This window comes from Liolophura sinensis, chromosome 2 (assembly GCF_032854445.1).
Source record: "Liolophura sinensis isolate JHLJ2023 chromosome 2, CUHK_Ljap_v2, whole genome shotgun sequence".
Lineage (NCBI taxonomy): Eukaryota > Metazoa > Mollusca > Polyplacophora > Chitonida > Chitonidae > Liolophura > Liolophura sinensis.
Window position 1 is genome coordinate 11988254 of NC_088296.1, and position 21458 is coordinate 12009711.

At 38.4% G+C, this 21458-nt stretch overlaps 2 protein-coding genes across 3 annotated transcripts in view; both read left to right on the top strand.

Moving 5' to 3' along the window:
• Positions 1-21458, top strand: part of LOC135462654 (probable E3 ubiquitin-protein ligase MID2) — a 117146-nt gene that overhangs the window by 51038 nt on the left and 44650 nt on the right. The window lies entirely within an intron of this gene.
• LOC135463124 (probable E3 ubiquitin-protein ligase MID2) lies at positions 6521-11160 on the top strand. Its single transcript, XM_064740445.1, has 5 exons — positions 6521-6540; positions 7708-8391; positions 8804-8899; positions 9636-9866; positions 10934-11160. Exons 2-5 carry the CDS (start codon positions 7726-7728, stop codon positions 10964-10966), a joined length of 1026 nt encoding a protein of 341 aa, XP_064596515.1. The 5' UTR covers positions 6521-6540; positions 7708-7725; the 3' UTR covers positions 10967-11160.

Here is a 21458-nt window from a genome sequence, read left to right on the forward strand (position 1 = left end):
TACACCGAACCCAGTTAAGACCTTACCAAAAATCAACATAAAGTTAGTAAAACAGATCGTCTCCCTAAATATCGAAAGCCTTTAATATTTATTTTATTGATTTATTTGATTGGTGTTTTACGCCGTACTCAAGAATATTTCACTTATACGACGGCGGCCAGCATTACGGTGAGTGGAAACCGAGCAGAGTCCGGAGGAAAACCACGACCATACGCAGGTTGCTGGCAGACCTTCCCACGTACGACCGGAGAGGAAACCAGCATGAGCTGGACTTAAACTCGCAGCCACCGCATTGGTGAGAGACTCCTGGGTCACTACGCTGCGCTAGCGCGCTAACCAACTGAGCCACGGAGGCCCCGAAAGCCTTTAATAATGTTAACGTTTGTTGAATGTGTTGACTATGTTCCAGATATTTTTACGTCACAAAACAAACTTCTGTCAAGAAGGGTGGTTTTTGGATTTAAGAAATCGGCGATCTAGGACAATGGTTTATACTGGCTTTTACGGTCATTGATGACTTCACCATGGTCATTGGCGTACCAGGGTATAATTTTGGACTTTTGGATTTGTCCACGTCTTACGAATAGTTCTTTCTGCAGTTGTTAAAATAGCTTTGTTTGATCTTAGGGGAGCGTTGGATGGTACGGAAGTCACATTGTCTGACGTGGAAAGAGCCTTGAGTCGGGAGGGGGGCGTGCAAGTAACTTAATCTGTCCTGGAATGAGCATTAGAGGGGATGGAAGCCACTTTGTCTGTTCTGGAAAGAGGATTTGGAAGGAATAAAAGGCTCTTTGCTTAACCTGGAATGAACATCTGATCTGGAAAGAACATTGTAAGGAATGGAAATCACTTTTTCTGACCTGGAAATAGCATGAAGCGAATGAAAGCTGCTTTGTCTGTCATGAAAAAAGCATTGCTGGGATGGAAACCGTTTTGTCTGTTCTTGAGAGATCATTGGGGGGATGGAAGCCCCTTTGGCATGCGTATTTGTATCTTACTGGCTTCTCTAACGTTTTGTTTCCAGTGTGAACTTTAGAGATAGAAGTTTATATGTGTGAAGAGATATCCGAGCCGTACCTTATATAACATTGAATTGGCTTGCGCGGGTCTATTCTAAAGATCCAGAAATGAGATACAGTTGCTACCCCTCGTTGTATGTATGAGACTTCAACCATGCGAGACATGTATATTGACTTTAATAAATACATGTACTTCCTTTAAGTCCACCTGACAGAGCCTTACGTTATGAAGTTTATTTTGGCTATATGGTGAATTCCAACGGATGCCCACTAAAGAACTAAAAGAAAAGATCTCCCAACCTGTGTGCCCAATACCAATTTATGTAACGAATAATGTTATTAGGTTTAGAAGAAGCCTTCCGGTGTAATACGCCTGCTTGTATATGTATACAGTTGCAGTTTATTTGGAGAATCTTCTCGGATGTCATGGCCTATGCACTTTGTCAAGTTTGACCGTTTATTATAAAGCGAGGAGGGTAAGCAAAGCAACAGACGGCAAGAATTATTTCCTCTCTGGTATGCCCAAACATGCTTTTTATCTCAAGAATAGACTTATTTTCAACGGCTTTTCTCTAAGACTTGGTACATTCGTTCACATGTATGATGTTTCCATGGTAGTAACAATCAACATGGCAGACATGTAGGCACCTTTGCAATATTACCTTGGACTGTTATTTTGTAACGATGGTGATTGTGCGTATAGCAGCGCGTTTCTGGATAACCATTTATCTGGGTGAGTACCGCAAACTTCAGCATTTTGTGTGATAACCATGGAGGATTCCATTATTCCAGCTTCCTCGCTGGCTTCCTCTTCTTCAATTCAATTCACTTTATTCATTCATTTTGTTAGCTTACAAGGAATAAAATAGAAGAAGAAAGAAAAACGATGATACAAAAGTTCTTCAGTAGTTCTAATGTACTGAGTTAATACAATGAAAAAATAATCTTACATTTAACAGGGAGTCTGTTGTGTGAGAGATGCTAGAATGCATTCTGTTATTATTATTATGTTATCTGTTGTTATTATTATGTCATATTCAACACAATATTCTGTTTGTCTAATAGAATGGTTATGGTGTATTAACGGACCATTTGTGTTATATTTAAAGCTAGAGAAAACAAAAACAGTTCAGATGAAAGCGTACCAAAACTTAGTCGTAAATGTGGTCTTCAATATTTTTTCCGATTTTTCTTTCAGAGACACCTGAAAATGGTTCTTGTATGGTGAGTATTTGGGGCCACCTTTTCGCAAATACATGTATAGTCTTTGTGTAATAACGTTATAAACCAGGATGTGACACATGTTTAATAAACATCTTTGCACTAAACTTTGGTCTTTTCTGCTAACAAATATGCCCAACCTGGATTTTGATCATATTTACATGTTTAATATACCCATAAAAATTATTATAATTCAGATTTAAAGCCTGTGTTTGTCTATAAACAACAAATTTACATTGAAACAAATTTATTGGACATGCAACAGATTCTTATTCAGAACATTATTATACAAAAATGATAAATACCAAAATGTGATCCCAATTACCCACCATACAAAAATATTTTCATATACCATTTTTCTCCTGAAAATAAAATAGTATATATATCAAAGACCATAGTGGCAATAAGTCGCTCTTTCATGTGAATAAGGAATCATTTTTATGTTTTCTTCTGATTTTCTTCACGAAAATTCCTCTAAAATCGAAGTAGGTATTACTTAATAAACCACTTAAAACAGTGCATAAATATATTTTCATTTATTGTAAAGACTTAAAGGCGTTTAAATAGAACAGGGGTTCTGGGGGGAGCTTCATGGACCATACTATCAGAGTTTAGGAACCCTTACGTCACGGGAAGTTTTTTTCAACATTTCAAATCACAACACTTAATGTTAAAATAAAAAATAACTAAAATAGTGTTGCCAAAAATTCCTTTGTTCTGGTAAACATCAAGAAAAAAAGTGATGTGACGCGAGATTTCTTAGATATCGTCAGTAAAGCTCATGTAACCAAATATTTAAATACCTTTCAACACTCCTAAAAAAATCTGAAAGAATAAATAAAAGTATTTTTTCGCATAGTTTTCAGTTGTCTGTGTGATGAACCTTACTTCATATTTTAGCTTTCTTTTACTTTAAGTATGATATCTTACTTTCTCGTCCTTCCGCAATTCGTAACTAAAAAGGCAGCATTGCGCTCGTAAACTCGGATATACAAAGGAAAGACACCAAGTTCCCTTTAAATAGTATAGTCTGCATATTAAGACTTTAAATTGATAATTTATTTGATAAAAATTTAAGAAAAAGCTTTCGATTAAGATTAAAGATTCCGATCAACAGACTTTACAGCCATGAAAAGGATTGGTTGGATAGTCTTATTAATAAAAGGTAATTTCTGGATCAATAAGGATCGATAAAGAAGTTACTTTTTATGTAAGAGCACTTGACACCTGGATGATTAGCTGTTTCCTGGCATTAATGTATTATCCAGTAAAATTAAATACAATACCAGGATCCACAACATCTTTTTATATCTGCTTTCATCCTAATGCCAAGCGTGACAAAATAAAATCATCCAGATCATTCAGATTTAAAGAAAACAGTAGCGGTGACAATTTGTCACCTTGTCTTACCCCGAACTGGCAAATAAAAAAAATTACTTCTGCTTTTCTTTTCATCCCATATGCAGGGTTTAATTGAGCTGTACATGTTTTTGATACGAGTCAAACATGTCCCCGTTATTTCGTATAGTTTTGCATAGTTTATCTCACAACCCATCCTTCCAAACTTTATCAAATACTGTAGGGAAATCTATAAGTGTACAATAGAACCTTTCTTGTAACTAAGAAAATAATTTAAATTAATCAGTTTCAAACAAAGTATTATCCACGGTAGAGTATTGTTTCTTAAACCCACTCTCCGCCAGAGTCTGTTTTAACAATTGCAGTAGACATATAACCCATACAGCTTAAAATTGTCACAGGGTGATAATTATGTGGTTCAGCTAGGTCGCTCTTGTTTTTGTAAATCGGCCTGACAATCCCAATTATCCAACTTTCAGGTATAACCCCGGTATCAAACATATCATTAATCAACTCATATAATAGCAACATTATCAGTCATAATCAGTCAACGAGTCCTCTGTGTCAATGTAATCACTTATCTTAGCAAATATAATGAAAGTTGAAATCTCCCATCAACCACATTTGTTTAAAGCTGGGTCCGAGGCGTGTGATGTCATCTTATAGTTCTAATGATAAAACAATGTTCGGCATTGTCTGGTCTTATAAGAACTCCAATGACAGATTGTCCACTTTTTTGAAGAGATGGTTTTGGTAACATAACATAAATAATCTGAGATGGATATTATATCAGTGTCTCTTAATCTTGTTGTCAGCGCGGCGAAATGACTTTCGAACTTCTCACCAATGCGGTCGCTGTGAGTTTAAGCCCAACTCACGCTGGCTTCCTCTCCAGCCATAGGTGGGAAGGTCACAGAGTCCTAGCTAGCGTTTTATCGATTGGCGCTCATTCATGCCTCTCGGAACGTTGGCCATCTCTCTGTGAAACCGCAGTACCTAGCGCCATGCCTAAAAATGTCCTTTGTAAAGTATTTTTTCCGTATTTTTAATTTACTGTCGAATAAAACAACGCTATGCACTATAATTCCATCGGCAAACGATATCGCACACAAGTGTAATTATTTTTAGCCTCCAATTCCCGAGACTTACTTTTAAATCGGAAACCTGTTAGTTAAGACATCTTGAGGGCCTGAGGCATGGTTTCCGAAGTTCTGGAATCAGCTGGCTGCGCAAATGTCTGTGCAGACGCTCAAATTTTGTGACCTACCCAAGCCATTGCTTAATAAATCGTTGGTGTTTTACGCCGTACTCAAGAATATTTCACCTATACAACGGCGACCAGCATTATGGTCGGACGAAACCGGGCAGAGCCCGGGGGAAACCCACGACCAATGACAAATTTAAAAATCAGTTCTTAAATATAAGCTCAGGAATTATTAAAGAACTACTTCGATGAGTGTCAAGACTTGTAGGCCTAAATGATAAGGATTGAGATAGTCTAAATTTCTTTACTAAATTCATCCATGCTTTAACGCCAGCAAAACTTCCCATCCGGTGCTCTCCTTGTCTTTTGGACAGTTGTTTCGAAAGTGTTTTAGGCAATACTGGTATTAAGTCATATTTTATATTTAAATTTTTACCTGCACTCAGCAGCCAGTGCATTTCTCCAGTCTATGTATAACTGCAGCAGTTTTAATTCATAACACCTGACAAGCCTATACATGTTCTTGTTGGCTGTTAGTCAATACATGCTGAACAGGTCTGTACCAGTTCTTTGCTTCCGAGAGTTATGAGTGACCTACTTCCATTGTGTAAGTCAAACACTACCTGAATAAATGCCTTACACACCTAGAACTCCTTGAATTACAGAGAGAAACCCCCACAGCCCATTTGTGTGACTGATCTGCTGACGTATTATTGTATTACATGTACCTTACCCACTGTGCCTTATAATTTAAGGAAACTTCATTAGCAGTGTACTGCAGGTGGGTACCTTTCTTGCATTAATATATACATTGTATGCAAACAGTTTTTTCAAACTTCTTTTTATCCCCCCACCCCCACCCCCCTAAGGAAATTATGGCGAGTGGTTGAGATGGGGTATACTTGAATCGTCCTGCCTGTCCATGTGTCTGCAGGTACAATTTTGTCCTCTCATCTCCTCCCAAACAGCTGCACTGGTTTTGACGATGTTTGATGAAACTTTTCATACATCGATCTTACCTGTCATCTGAACTTGTGCATTCTTAGGTTTAGTGGCACTCGTCATTATTTTCATAATTAGCCCCATTTAGGACTTGTCTTAATAGTACTTTTCCATGTATTTAGATTTTGTCGATGCAACTCTTCCTGAAGCATTGAAACTATTTCCATGTCTTTCCTATTGATCTAAATTTGTGCATGTTTAAGATTAATTACAATCAGGTAATTAATTTCGTAAAAGCCCTTGCTGAGCTACGTGCACGTACATGTATAGTGCAATAATAGATTTTCATCTCCGTGCAACTCTGCTAAAGTATTGCACCCATTTCCCTGAAAACTTTGTGCATATCTTTTATATCATATAAACATCTGCGTGCAAGAATAATAATGGCACGTTGATTATCATTTTTATTTTCATCTTCTTTCTTTCATTGTTGGAATGTTGGAGAATGAAAATCATCTCAAAGGCTGTTTGATGTGGATTCCGAATATTGTTCTCTTTTCCATTTCAGACTGCGCCATTTTGTGAAGTTGTGAAACACGGTGGGATTTGTGTCAACAGGTAAGTCCTGTAAGATCGAGTATGCCTATTGTTATGGCTGGATGTTTCTATCAGGTGAGGGAATTGTCTTTACTCGGTCGTGTTACCGGCAGTATTTAGTTGGGTGGTCGACGTCAAATCGACACAAACTAGACATACGACTAGGGCGTGTCTTTATATAGACTCTACCCTCAGCCTGTGGGTGAAACTCTAACACTGTGGATGCGCAGTCATTATATTTCCATCTCATAGAAAACATCTAATTGTGGCTGATATTGTTAATTGTGTCGATCTTGTCACTAAATATACAGGGCGATGGTAAGGCGTTATACAGAGTTATGCAAATGATCGATTACTGGCGGTGCCAGAAGAACCTAATTTTTGTTTGTTTCTTTGTTTACAACGTTTGCCTGCCTGAAACAAATGCAAAAAAAAAAACAAACAAACTTGTATATAAGCGACCTTCCCGTTATGATGTATATGTTATAAACACCCAGATGTATATGTAAGCATGAAGTGACTACGTGTAGTATTAACGCCACACACAGCAGACATTACAGCCTCGCCTACTGATCACGGATAATGGAAGGCGTAACTTGACACAGCTTCGCCCGTCGGGACGGTGGTATACCCACATACAGGACTAGTATAGAACTGGTATAGATTAGATAGGGCTGCCTGTGTGAGTTTTAACAGATACTAACCTACTTCTACAGCCTATAGCTTACGGATCTCCTGTTCAGGCTGATAAGTTGTCTTTGTATTCCTAACAATAACACAATAAAACACTGGAAGGTGGCAGAGTTTGACCCGTCACAATTTTCTCAGATAGAGAAACTTTAGACATTCCACCCCATTATCACATAGTGTCCTGTTCTACTGACAACCACTGTAGTCCAGACACTTGACTCCATTATCATGTACAGTTAAGCTCCTTTCCATAGTCCAGATGTTTGAACCAATTATCTTATACCTGAAGCCCCACCATTTCTGTTGAAGATGTTTGCAATTTGGCTGGTCTTACCTTTAAATCAGCAGACTCTTGTTTTTACACACAAATCTGCTTTTCATGGCTGGAGCTGTAAAAAATTGTCTCTTATACATGATAAATGCTAGAATCGTCAATGTCTAACTGAGCAGTTATTTCCACTCAGGGAATCGAGGTGCTCAAACTCTCATGTAACATGTATAGCAATGCTTCTTCAGCAATAGCGACAAAAAATACTGTACCCCATATGTTGTTGGAAGAGAGGAATATGCACTGAACTGCAGATGGAGACGGTGTACTGTGTTGAAATTTTATATTTTCGTTAATGGAGGATCTGTATTGGTACCAGTTTAAGTAATTTGCTGGTTTTATTTCAGTGAAAAACCGAGGGTGTAATGGCTGAAAGCAAGGAAAATCGTGAAGCAGTCCTCACATGTCCGATATGTGTGGAAACATTCCGCAAACCAGTAATGTTACCTTGTCAGCACAGTTTTTGTAGAGAGTGTATTGGTGTGTATGCTGACAAATCTAAACCTGGACAGACAGATGAGGTCTCCACGGGGAGTGAGGGTGTTCACCAGCTGATCTCATGCCCTGTATGTCGGACACCAACCAGTCTGGGGAGAGAAGGTGTGGCTGGCCTGCCTCACAACTTTCATCTGGCAGAAATAGTGGAGAGGTTCTCTTCTGCTGTGAAGTTTGAGGATGATACCCCATGTTGTTCTCTGTGTGAGGAGGATAATCAGGCTAAAGCTGTCAAGTTTTGTACCGACTGTTGTTTACTGTATTGTAAAGACTGTCTGGTTTCTCTTCATCCCATGAGGGGGGCTATGAAACGTCACCGGCTGATTTCCTCCCTGGAGTACCTCTCTCAGGAAACCACACAGCGACAGACCAGCAGCAGGGACGAACAATCAACTCAGCAAGCGTCATGTGCGAGACATGGTCAGCCGTTCATGATGTACTGTGAACCGTGTCGGATGGTGATCTGTGTGGGGTGTGTGGTTGAGCATCCGGGACATGCTATGCGGGATATACCATCTGCAGCTGAGAATGACAAGGTTATGCGAAAAAGACATTCGTATATCAGCCATCGACCAAAATGGATGTTCTGTGTCATTAATAGTAAGGTCAATTCCCAAATCAACAATTGACACGAACCATGAAAAACTAAGAAATTGTACAAAGTACAAGATTACCTTGAAAAAGAGGAGCAAAGAGAACTGTAGTAAACAGTTATAAATGATGTGAGAAAGACACAAGAAATATTCTAAGCAAATGACTTAAAATCACTCTCCAAATCGTGTACCATGCTAGTATATAAGTCGATAATCAAACTAAATATATCATGACTTGGAACTATATGTTGACCCAAAGTCTTTAATCTATAGTGAAGAATGGGGCTGTTTGTCTTGTACTGTAATGAGTCGTTTGAATGGCGGATTTTGTAATGTAGCGTTGTTTCCATTACAGCCAGCTGTTTTAAACAAGAGTGGTGAACTGGAGAAAGTGCTAAAAGAAACCAAAGAATCACTGTCAGGAGTTACGAGGCTGCACAATAAGATACTGGTTGGTATTTTGATGACACTTGGTCAACTTGTGATTTATTGCATACTTGGTGAGTCGTTTTGAGTATCTAGACTATTGCTATCATTCACAAATCCAGGAAACATACAGCTGTCAATTATCTAGGCTAGATAAATCTCTATTCTGTCACATATGATATATGTACATTTTCAATTGAACAGTTAAACCCGAACAGCGACAACTTTTAACAAGAACTTAAACATGGTAATGCACGGACTACTGCAGGAGTTCATTTGCATGAGGGACGAGTCTATTTACCTCTTTCTGGTTTATCTAACCAGACTATTATATCATAATTACAACTTTTTTCTTAGTGACACACGCGCGATATGCCCTCCTCAGGCAACTTCAGTAGATACATCATCGCCGATCATACGCTGTCATAATATCTACATTGTATATACCTACTCCACATATGTGATGGGGTTTAGAGTTTGTGTTTGAACCAACCACTGGTGGCCTTCACCACATAAAGGCTACACCATCTCACCCTGCCCGGAGCACCATTTGCGATGTTGAACCAACAACGTTTCTGAGTCGAAACTTACATGTGTATGTACGCCACTAGATTAAAGGAAAATTCCCTCCAGCCAGAAAAAACAATGTTGACCCATTTGTGTGGTGCTTATATTCCACTCTGTTACACAAGCATGTATAATTTCTTGAACACACCCGCAATAGTCTGGATGAGGTAATAAATGTTGTTTCTGTTTGGCAGGAAAACAAGGAACTTCACATTGAAGAGGTAGAAAGGGCTTATTGTGCAGCCTTGGAATCCTCACACGCCTGGAAACAACAGTCCTTAGATGGCATAGAAATCCGCTATTCACAGTGGAGTGTGGAGTGTAGCGCTATACTCAAACATTTCCAGCTACAGGCTCAGAAAATGGAGAGGATGGTACAGGCTTCCAAGGATTTAGTAGCGTCATTGGACGTCGAGTTTTTACAGGTAAGTCAGTCATGCACAATCTCTAACATTGGTTCAGCTACCTCAACTCCAGTTAAATACTTTTCAACTAACCACACAGGACGACCTGTCAATTATTTGTCAGCTTCAGAGAACATACAAAGTTTTCTTACATGTGTGGGCTGTAGATATCGTGGCTCTGACCGCTCAGTTGTAAACAAATGTGATATGTATGTTGTGTACGTACACAGAGGCATCTCATTTACCATTGTCACATTATTGAACCTGTGATGGGCCTCATACAATGACACTAATGAACAGTGATCAGGTGTTCAAATCCATCTCATGCTGCCAGGTCTGGTGAATTTTTATTTCCAGGGTTCAACTGCTTTGCTTTGTTCAGTGGTTCTATCTGGTCGCTGTCTGTTTTTCTACCCATAAATGTTACCGCTGTGCAATTAGACTAATAAACAACACGACAATCCTGTATATGTAATATTAAAATAGAGTACGTTGTTTGATGTTTTTCGAAAACGACGTGTGAATACGAACAGTAATAAAGTCCTTATCAGTGTTTAAAACAATAAATTAGCCAAGGTACAAATTGTATATAGACAACCATATCTCATTTGGTGTCCCCCTGGGCTCTGCCCAGTTTCCTCAAACCACAATGCTGAACGCCATCATATAAGAAAAATATATTGAGCACAACATAAAACATCTATCAAACAAACCATCATGTTTTGGCTCAATATGTTGTCCCAATTTTCAGTCATCCGGATGATGATGCCTGCTCCTGTTTTGACTTTTGTAGCCCAAAACAGTTGATTTACCGGGATCAGAAGGTTCAGACTTATAGTTGATAAGCCATTAACACAACGGCTAAACATCATCCTTGTTTTATGCTCAAGTATATTTCATTCAAACCTAAATTTTTTTATAGGCTATTGTTTTCATAAATATGCTGCCAGGATTACATATATATATAAGCTAAAATGAGCAGGCCAGGTTCCCCAGATTTTAGAGGGAATAGGGTAGGTAAGGAATCTTTGTTTCGGTTATCATTGTTACATGATTTTATATGTATGCTCAAATGTGTTTGTTGACAGGTTTCCACGGACTTCACCAAAACGTATGTATAAATATGTTATACCTCTCTAGGTTTGTTATACATGTGAACATGTCAGCAGATGTGTTTCTGTAACACTGAGTACCAGCACTGTAGTTGTTCAAAACATAACCCAAGTGTAAAATATATCTAGTGTTCAAACATACATTTGCTCAGACAAATCAGACGTAACCTGCTAGGTATATCATGACATTTTCATAACTGTGCGGTACACAGGATTACCACACGACTGTGTCTCTTTGTTTTCTCTTCTCTTCTCACAGAACTGATGACCAGCTGAATCAGATAAGAGCAGATCTGGAGAAACATGAGGTCAGCAGAAAGAAGCTTCTAGATTCTATACAACATGACCAAGTTGTTCCTAGACAGGTGACTGTAAAAGAGACAGTGCAAGAACGTCAGGACTTAGAAGCAGCAGTTGATGGACAAATGTCACCCCTACATGTTACAAGTAGGTTCTTATATGTATAAAAGGTATACAGCAGGGTGTGCTCAGAGGACATAAATGACTTTAGGGTTTACACTAGTATGTGCATCAAAGACACAAATACAAAGTGGGGAAGGCCCACAGCTGTGTGTGTGCAAAACAGACGGTATTAAGAAGAAAACAAACCGATATGAGCTGTAACAAAGCAGGGCGCACCCAGAAAAAGAACAGTATTCCAGGAGTAACAAGAATGAGAAGAGTTTACAAAGAGCACAGACAGTGTGAGGTGTACATTAGGGTGTGAACAAAGGAGAAACTGATGTCAGGCTTACAGTAGGGTGTGGGCAAAAGACACAGAGTAATGCAGTGTACAATAGGGTGTACACAGAAGACACAAACTAATGTAAGGTATGCATTAGGGTGTGCACAAACATAAACTTATTTCCGGCATTAATTAAGATGCTCAGAACAGACACAAACTAATTTGAGGTTTGCGTTAGTGTGGGCACAGAAAAGACAAACTAATGTGAGCCAAAACAGGTACAAACTAATGTGAGATATATACTGAGGTAAGCACAAAGAATATAAACTAATGTGATAATGTGAGACATACAGTAGGGTGTGCACAGAAGATGCACACTAATGTAAGGCATACAGTAGGGTGTGCACAGAAGACACACACTAATGTGAGGCATACAGTAGGGTGTGCACAGAAAACACAAACTAATGTGAGGTGTGCAGTAGGGTGTGCACAGAAGATACAAACTAATGTGAGGTATACAGTAGGGTGTTTACAGAAAACACAAACTAATGTGAGCTGTACAGTAGGATGTGTACATAAGACACAAACTAATGTGAGGTGTACAGAGTGCTTGCGTGAGTGAGGGTTTGGGGTTTAACGTTGTACTCAACAATTTTTCAATGATGACGAAGGAATCCTTAGGGAGCATGTACGCGTAATGTGCCTCCTTGTTGCAGGACGGATTTCCACAGCTCTTTTATCTAGTGCTGCTTCACTGAGACGACTTACCGAAGGCAAGTAAGCCGCCCCGCCCGAGCCATTATACTGATACAGGTCTACCAGTTGTTGCACTATCCCCTTCATGCTGAATGCCAAGTGAGGAAGTTGCAACTTCCTCTTTTAAAGTCTTAGGTGTGACTCGTTCAAGGATTGATCCTGGATCTACCGGTCCCGAAGTGGACACTCTATGAAGACAAGAAGACATATATATATATATATATATATATATATATATATATATATATATATATATATATATATAGGCCATTTTTTTAAATGTTCAAATATTTAACAGTTTTCTTTTTGTAAATTACTGCAGAAAATTTAATCCAATACTTGATTACTACTAATAATTCTGTTAGATTAAATAGCCTTTGAGGTATTGTGCCAAAGAAAGTCACTTGGCAAGTTATGTGTGGCGAGTTACCTCCCTTACTACACATCCAGCTTCCATAGCTTGTTACTCCACGAATGCCAACAGGCGTACTACGGCTTCACAGTGAATTGTGTGCATAAATGTGCCATAACTGACAACTAAAATCATGTGTCGGATAGAGGAAGGTATTATTCAAGTTTCAAACAAATTAGAGCACTTAAAGTCTGTATTTTAACCTAGTACTTGGTCTATGTCGTACCCTTCATTTAGTGATGGGTCCAGTTCTTGTCGAAGCTCATCTCTTTCAAACTGGCTGAAAATGATGTGTATAAATTACATTCGTGTCAGCAATATATGTCATTTTATTCCCAGAGAGTGTGTTCAGAAAGTAAAACCACGATATGTGTACAGGTATTTACACCTCAGTCTTAAAGCGTGTGTTTATGGTTTGCTGTTGTTTATGATGCTTCTGTTGTGTTTTTGCAGAGCCGACGCTGAGATTCACAGAGACAGACGACAGAAAGCTGAGAATCACTGGCAGCCGCTCGGTGGTAAAGGCTAAGGACTTGTCCTGGGGGTGGTGGAGAGCTGTGACAGACGGGCGTTACCAGACGGGCAGGTACTACTGGGAGGTGCAGATCACCTGTTCACATGGCTGTAACTGTTGTGTAGGAGTGACACAGGAGAGCTGTGGTATGAGGGGTATGACAGATGATGGCGGTAACTCCTGGTACATTGAGATGGAGTACTCTGGTGATGAGGTCGAGTGTTATAGTCTCGGTGGTGGTGAGGTAAAACCTGACTATCAACAGTACAGACGTTACACACGACCTCATCACCTGGGTGTGTACCTGGACTGTGATGACCAGTCACTGACAGTCCTGGACTGTGACAACAACCAGGTAATGTACACAGTCAGTGATGTTGTCGTCACAGAGCCTCTCGTGCCATGGGTTGTGTTTGTCTGGTCTGGATCTGTGTCTGCTCGTCTGGTAACGGGGGACTCTGCAACTCTACCTCAAGTTCTCTGTGATATGATAAACACTTCCTGACCATCGGGTAATTATTCATTACATCTTTCCAGCATGTTATAATTTGTTGAAATTAGGTTTTAATGCTGTTTAATTAGGGTTTTTTTTTAAACAAACTGACCAATTTGCACATAGATGTTTTAGTTAATGACAATAGTGAGGCTAATTCACTATGTATAGCTTCTTCTGCAAAGCGGTCAGTGATCTGTCACAAGCTCACAGCTTGGTGTAGTTGTACACAGTCTTTCTGACTTGTCCTGAGCATCAGTGTCAGTTTTCTTCCAGACAAAATACATGTAGATAATGACTGGGTAGTTTTATTTTAGTAATGGTGACTTGTAAATCAGCATTATCAGGAGTGTCACTGAGCAAAACAGGTCACAGTTTATACATGACAATACATATAGTCAACATGGTACATGTAGTAGGATGTAAATTTGTGACAAAAAACCCTGTAAAAATTAAAAATCAATAGTCTGCATAAATTTGGGTTACACTTTGTCAAATCTACTCTTTTTAGGGGCGGATCTAACTGCTAAAAACAGCCGCTTTCGAAGTTCATGTAAATACATTTCTGAGAAAGTGAATAAAGGTATAGAAAATTATTTTTCTTATCATGATCGGGCCGGTATGTCATAATCCAGGAGTGGTTTCAGATTAAATCGTAAAAACAGATCAGATCAGATCAGATTGACGTTGTTGTTGCAGCACGTTACACCAGATAATTCTGTTTTAAATGACACCAGCGATGTTTTTTGAGAGAACTAAACAATAATTTATAATGGGTTTGAGAGTGATTAAAATTTTACCTTTCTGGCTGAAAGGTATTACATAACTAGCGACAACAAAGAAAAAGATCACGTTGTCGGGTACAGGTAGAGTCTTTGGCACCTGGCCTCTGATGCAGAATTGGCTAGAACAGGTTGGTTGGATAAGCTACATGTAGTCATCTTGGTTGTGTTATGTAACTTGGATGTAAGTTTCCAATAAAAATGAAAGAAAAACATAACCTGTGGGCCATTATTAAATAAAACCTTTGAGTGCAATCCGACCAGCCCTCAAATAAAGAACCCTACTTGAAAGGGTATTTTTCTTATAATAGAAGTTTCATTACTCAGAATGTAGAAAAATTCCCTGTCCATTGACCCTATTTTGTCTCCATGATGAGGTTAATCCCATGCTGAACAAAGACTGTTTTTAGGATGCCGTTGTTGGCCATAAGTTTCTCGTTTTCTGTATGTTTCTCTGTTTTTCAACTCAGTTTATTCAAACATTAGCGTTTTAAACACCTGGGCGTGATCTGGGCATAGTTTGTGTATCTCACATGTTAACAATAGTAAACATTTTAAGCTGTTTATCAGATTTTTATCTTCACTATAAACACAGTGACATGTACTGGACTATTTGTGTTTATTGAATACATCTACCACATTACTATGTAAACAACATTGTTTTCTATAATAAACACTTATGTTTTAGTTACTAAAAAGTTTTTTTGATGAATAAATGCCAGTTGGTATTAATCCAAACTGTAATAAAACTGTGTTTAAAAACACTTAACTTATTATGTACTAAATAGTTAACCTTTTTAGCCTCTAAAAGTGTTTACTGGAATCTGTGCATACATTTTTTTATGAAAGTGATGCTAAAATGATTTGTTTGTGTCACTCAATATGTAAGCTTCAAAAAACTGTGCCAATTATTTATCTACACTCTGTAGTTCTCTGACAATATTTCCAATTATCGGTTAAAGAGGTGGCTGAAGAGGTTGCAGAGTTAGAGTAAGCAATATGAGGTAGGCTGCAAAAACTTAGGGTAAGCAATATGAGGAAGGTTGAACAATTAGGATAAGAAATATAAGGAAGGATACCACAGATATATTTTATTGATATGACTTTTTTTCCTTATAATGAATTTTACATGTAAGTGTGTGATATGACATGTGACATGTATTATTGTATTCACTGTCCTGTAAGCATTAGGCCCACATTGTGATATTTTCTAATACATAGTTTCTAAAAACATTGATTATGTTGCAGTTTATTCAGAATATATTTTTTTTCTTGCTTGCATGTCCTTAGCTTGATAAAATAATTAAAGTATCATTATTACATCACTTTTCATTTGTTTTTTAAATTCAGATCCTGTCCACACTTTTTCTTTTATAAATGTAATCAATTTTTCTTGTACATGTATTAACGTTGGTTCTCTTTTATTGCATACATGTATGAATAACTACAACATGGGCTGCCTCCTTGTTATGTTTAATTAACTTCACCCAGAGCTGCAGACCAACTCATGCTTAATCCTCTCTTTAGGTTTAACCTCCAAAACCAGCTTTGGTCTCCAACTTGATGTGCAGCTCAAATCATGTATCCAAAGGGCTTCTGTTGTCTTCTGTGACTTTGTCTCGGTGTTTTTGAGTTCCCATACATGTATTTTCAGTAAAACACACAACAATGTATCTATGTAAAATCAGCTGCCAATCATCTTTGATTTCTTTGATCTCTGAACTTTGCAAATGTGAAAGTCTGGCTTCTTTGATCTCTGAACTTTGCAAATGTGAAAGTCTGGCGTGTTGTTGATTTACTTGAGGAAGTGGCTTTATCCCCAGTACTGTTGCTATGACAACCTGTGGTCAAGATTATGAGGTCACTGCACAATTTTATCACCTTGCTGTTATTTTGATGTGAGTTGTTGTTGTGTTCATGTATGATTCGGTGATGTTTTGCCATTATCTGCCTTTTGTGTTCACACTTCTGAAACGTATGCTTAATAAAAATAAGTGATTGTGTAATGTGTAGCCGTCGTTTCAATGGTTGAATTACACTGTCAATGAGATGTAGTAATACATCATGCACGCTATGTAGCATTTTTACACTAAGTTATACATATACCAATTTCACAATCAACATGTTCAAGCTACCTGATGGGTATCTTCTCAGTAGTGCTGGTTTCCTCTCTGTCTGATAACTTGTCGGTATATGATCTGATGTGTATCTATTTAGGTGTGGGTGGTTTCCTCTCTGTCACACCTTGTCGTTATGTTATATGATGTGTATCTTTTAAGCTGTGATGGGTTTCCTGTCTGTCTGATGCCTTGTGCGAATATTACCTGATGTGTGTCTTCTCAGGTGTGATAGGTTTCCTGACTCTCTGACACTTGGTCCACACTTGACCTGATGTGTGTCTTCTCCGGAGAGCTGGTTTTCCCCTCTCTCTAATACCGGGTTCACACATTACCTGATTACCTGATGTGTAACTTCTCAGGAGAGATGGCTTTCCCTCTCTAATGCCATGTCCACACATTGTACGTTATGTGTGACTTTTCTGGAAAAATGGTTTTCCTCTCTTTAATACCGGGTCAACACATTACCTGATGTGTGTCTTCTCGGAAGGGCTGGTTTTCCCCTCTCCATAATACTGGGTCCACACATTACATGGTGTGTAGCTTCTCGGGAGGGTTGGTGTTGCCCTCTCTCTAATACAGATTCCACAGACTACTTGATGTGTAACTTGTCAGGAGGGATGGTTTTCCTTACTCTTTTAGCTTTAAGCATACTGACGGCTGATTTTATAGTCTCTGATATAAAGAACACCAAGTCCAGCTCATGCTGTCTTCCTCTCCGTTCGTACATGTACGCGGAACGGTCTACAGCAACCTGCGGATGGTCGTATAAGTGAAACATTGTTGAGTGCGGCGTAAAACACCCACCAAATAAATGTGTATAATTTATAACTCTCCACCGGTGAGGTTCTAAAAGCAGCAAGCCTGGGCTTTAAACTCCTGTGTTGGGCAGAAAAACCTTATAAAGCATGATTTTCTGGCGGAATCGTAAATGATAAAACCATAGGTCATGTACTGCCTAACTTCGTATGAGCGGGGAAGGGAAGAATTTAGTTAATCCACGACTCTTTCCTTGTGTAGGATGATATGGTTTCTTGATGGAATGAATACATGATGAGCGCCAGATGACGAGGTGTTGAGGTGAAAAACTACAAAATCAGGAAAAACGAAGTTCGCTAAGTATTTATGTTACATAGACGTTAATCATCAAGATATTAAGAGTTAAAGCAAGGGAATGATATAAATACAGCGCGCCTGGCGGTAGATGTATGTATATCATAACACAACACAGCAAAATCATTGTTAAAAATTGTATCTATTGGTGGGGGGGGGGTAGTGCGGTATAACAGACTAGCTAATTCTGGAGGCACAGGCGCGAGTTTCAGTAGTTCCATGGGGAGTGTACAAACGATCATGTTATAATAGACTACGTAGACTCTCATTATAAACGTAGCCAGGAACATCACATGTCGACGGTTGCGCCAATAGGTGAAAAAAAGGCTTACCAAAGAAAAATCTCCCTTTTTACACGTAACTCTGCACTGGTATTACGCTTTTTACTCTTTTAGTTCAAAAATGAGATAAACAAACTATTCCTAACACACATCGTGTAATATTCAGAGCTACGAATGATATAGACAACTGTACAACTGCTATGGTAGACTAACACAGGCATACCCGTGTGGAAAAGGCACAAATATCATTTTTTTTTCATTTCTATATGCAGTGTTTTCCATAAACGTTTTCACATTTAATTAGCAGATGAAGATTAACTAGAAAGCATACTTAATATTAATGTATAAGACAACAGTTGTTAGAAAGAAATAGAAAGACTTTAATTGACAATAAGTTCAAATTGTTGGTTTACAAGAGTTGCTTGCAGTACGAAGTCATGCAACTGTGAGGAAGGTCACCTAAACTCCATCCCTGGCTGGGGTTGAAAAGCGTTTACTTGTCCAACAACACAAATATAAACTCAGATAGGTAACTTTGGTTTTAATTTTTAGTATGTAGGCCAACATATGGTTATAAATTTGATTTAAATCTAAAAATATAATAAAACTAAAATATATAATAAGCCCCAAACTAAAATATATAATAAACCCCCATATAAATTCCAGTATGATTTCAGACAAATGTCCCATGACATTCATATATAATTCATTGTTAATATAATTTATTTTCTCTGAAAAAATGTATATTTTCAATACTCACATATATATCTATATACATATTAAATAAAATCAAAAATTTGATGCAAGTAGATAATTAAAATATATCCAAAGGTAATTAAAATATGTATATCTGTCTTAATAGCAACATACAGCTGTAAATGAATCATACAAGGACCACGTGGTTAGCACGGTCAGAGGTCGCAATACCCTAGATGGCTATAAACTCCTTTGTTAAATGTAATAAATGCAGATATTGCAGATACTTATGTTGGTACTTTTTCTTTCATTTTCTTTTATCTGTACTGGTTTTTGTTAAATAAAATGTTTCTATATTGTGGTTATATAAGCAGCCTGTCATGAACTAATATATAATAGAATCGCTAAGTGACGGACTGCTCAGTGGTTTACTAGGGTTCCAATGGTTAAATACATTACACTTATTAAGTCTTTGATCTTCGCTTTAGTACATGCAGTGAATGTGGAAGAATTTCAATTTTAGAATAAGAGGTCAGATATAAGCCAGATTAGGATATCTGCGTCCACGTTTAAAATATTCATGAAATGTTGTGTTTTCTCATGGGTCTACTCGGTATTAAGGCCTATAGATTATAACATGTTTTCAGCTTGGATAATTTTAGAATTTTAATGAGGAAAATAATATGAAAAGTTCTGGAAGTTTAATTTGAAAGTGTTTGCCTAAATTGCGGTATTTAATTGAGCATATGAGGTAAAGGGGCAAAATGGACCTTGGGTCGGGGCAAAACGGCACACTGGTCCTCTTCCCACTGTGGTTGATGAAATGGTCGTGGAAATTAATGCAACTTTGCAATGAAAGAAAGGGTAAAAACAGGCTTACCATAGATAAAAGGTGATCAAAATTTTGCCCGCCCATAAAAACGGTACGACCTGTGGGTCCGTTATGCCCCACTCTCCCCTGACAGTATTAAGATTATAAAATTTAAAAAATAAAATTGTATCAAATAATAAAGATATTCCTGCCATGAAATGACAGACAACTTTATGTTATTCAGAGTCAAAACATAGCGGCCTGCTAACAATAGCTGCATGGACTGCAGCTATTGAGGCGACGGAGGTATTAATCCAGAAAGGTGGACGACAAAACATGTGCTTATAGAACTCGCGTCACTTTTGCAAAACTGACGCTATCAAAAACGATATATCATGATAAGATATTTATAGATTACAGTTACAGGTATATTAGAACGGAGTAAGTAGACTGGTGCTTAATAACGGAAACAGCCATTAGACTAATTTGAAACTCAACGGAAACACAGTCACTTTCGATTTAAACAAAAATATCTACATCTCTCATCAATAAATGTTTCTCATATAAATGTACACATATTCGTGATATGAAGACGACGGAAGTTAGTTTCATTTATGTTCAAAGTTACCTCACACTGGAGGGAGAATCTGACGAAATTCGAGCCTGTGACACGGCTCCTGTGTCGTCTGTCTTCAAGGCTAAACGATTTCGCTATAAAAAAACTGCCTGCAGTAATACTGTTCACGTGAAGAACATGGGTCTATTTTCAACGCATTAAAAACGCCTAATTGTTACACCCGGGTGCCTTAACTCCTAGGGCCTTGATTGCGGCGTGCATGCCTGATTGTTAGAGCTAAGTACACATGAATGGGTTGGCAGCTAGTGAATAGGGTTCTGTGGAGCTGCATGCTATTGTAATGCTTGTTCAATTCTGCACACAACAGTCCTGACAAGCCTGCAGCACAACTTTTTGGCACAGGCTATCTTTCCTGGCTGTGAAAAATGTAGATATATTACGGGATTTGGTTGTTTTCTTTCAAGCTTTGAAACTATTTTGACCTGACATTTGATAGATTTGTGTAGTGGGAGAGATCACAATGGAGACTTATAACGTGTGTACGCGCAATTTGTGAGTCGTTCTTTCGAGTCTGTTGCGTCTATACATGATTATCTCAGTGGAGTTCCTACTATGCATATTTTGTTAGGGTGGGTAGCTCCCAGTCTTGAGGTTATTAAACTAAGGTAACTACTTCGAGAATTAAAATGTTTCTCTTCGCCTTTTTGGTATGGCCAGAAATTCTAATTTGGTACCAGTTAGTTTGGCTAAGTCTGACTTTAGCAAACAGTTAGTCTTGCAGAACGTGCGTATGGCCGACGAGTACCTAATGTTATTTATGAAGAGGTCTAAAACTATTCAGTTTTGTTAGCGGGAGTTAACCGGGATCTGCTTTATGTCAGGTAGCTTCCTTCAGGACTACGAGGTCTATGTACAGTTGTGGCGATCCTGATATGGCTCTGTTTTCTCTGCCTCATAAGAATACATTTCGTCCTGTGACATACATGTCGTATCTGCGTGTTCGTCGTCTGTGTTTGTCTACAGCAGGTTATAATGCTAGCCTATTTTCTAAGCATAGTTTTCGGAGGGGTGGTGCGTCGTACGCATTTCAGGCTCAGGTTGCAGGTGAAGTCATACAGATGTCAGGAGACTGAGCTAGTGATGTTTACAGATGTTACAGAAGTGGATTTAAAAGGTCGTATAATAGTGTCCCGGCGCATGAGGAACCTGATCTTGTCTGAGAAGGCATAATACGTGGCGATGATGCAGTTGGTGTCGGACTCTA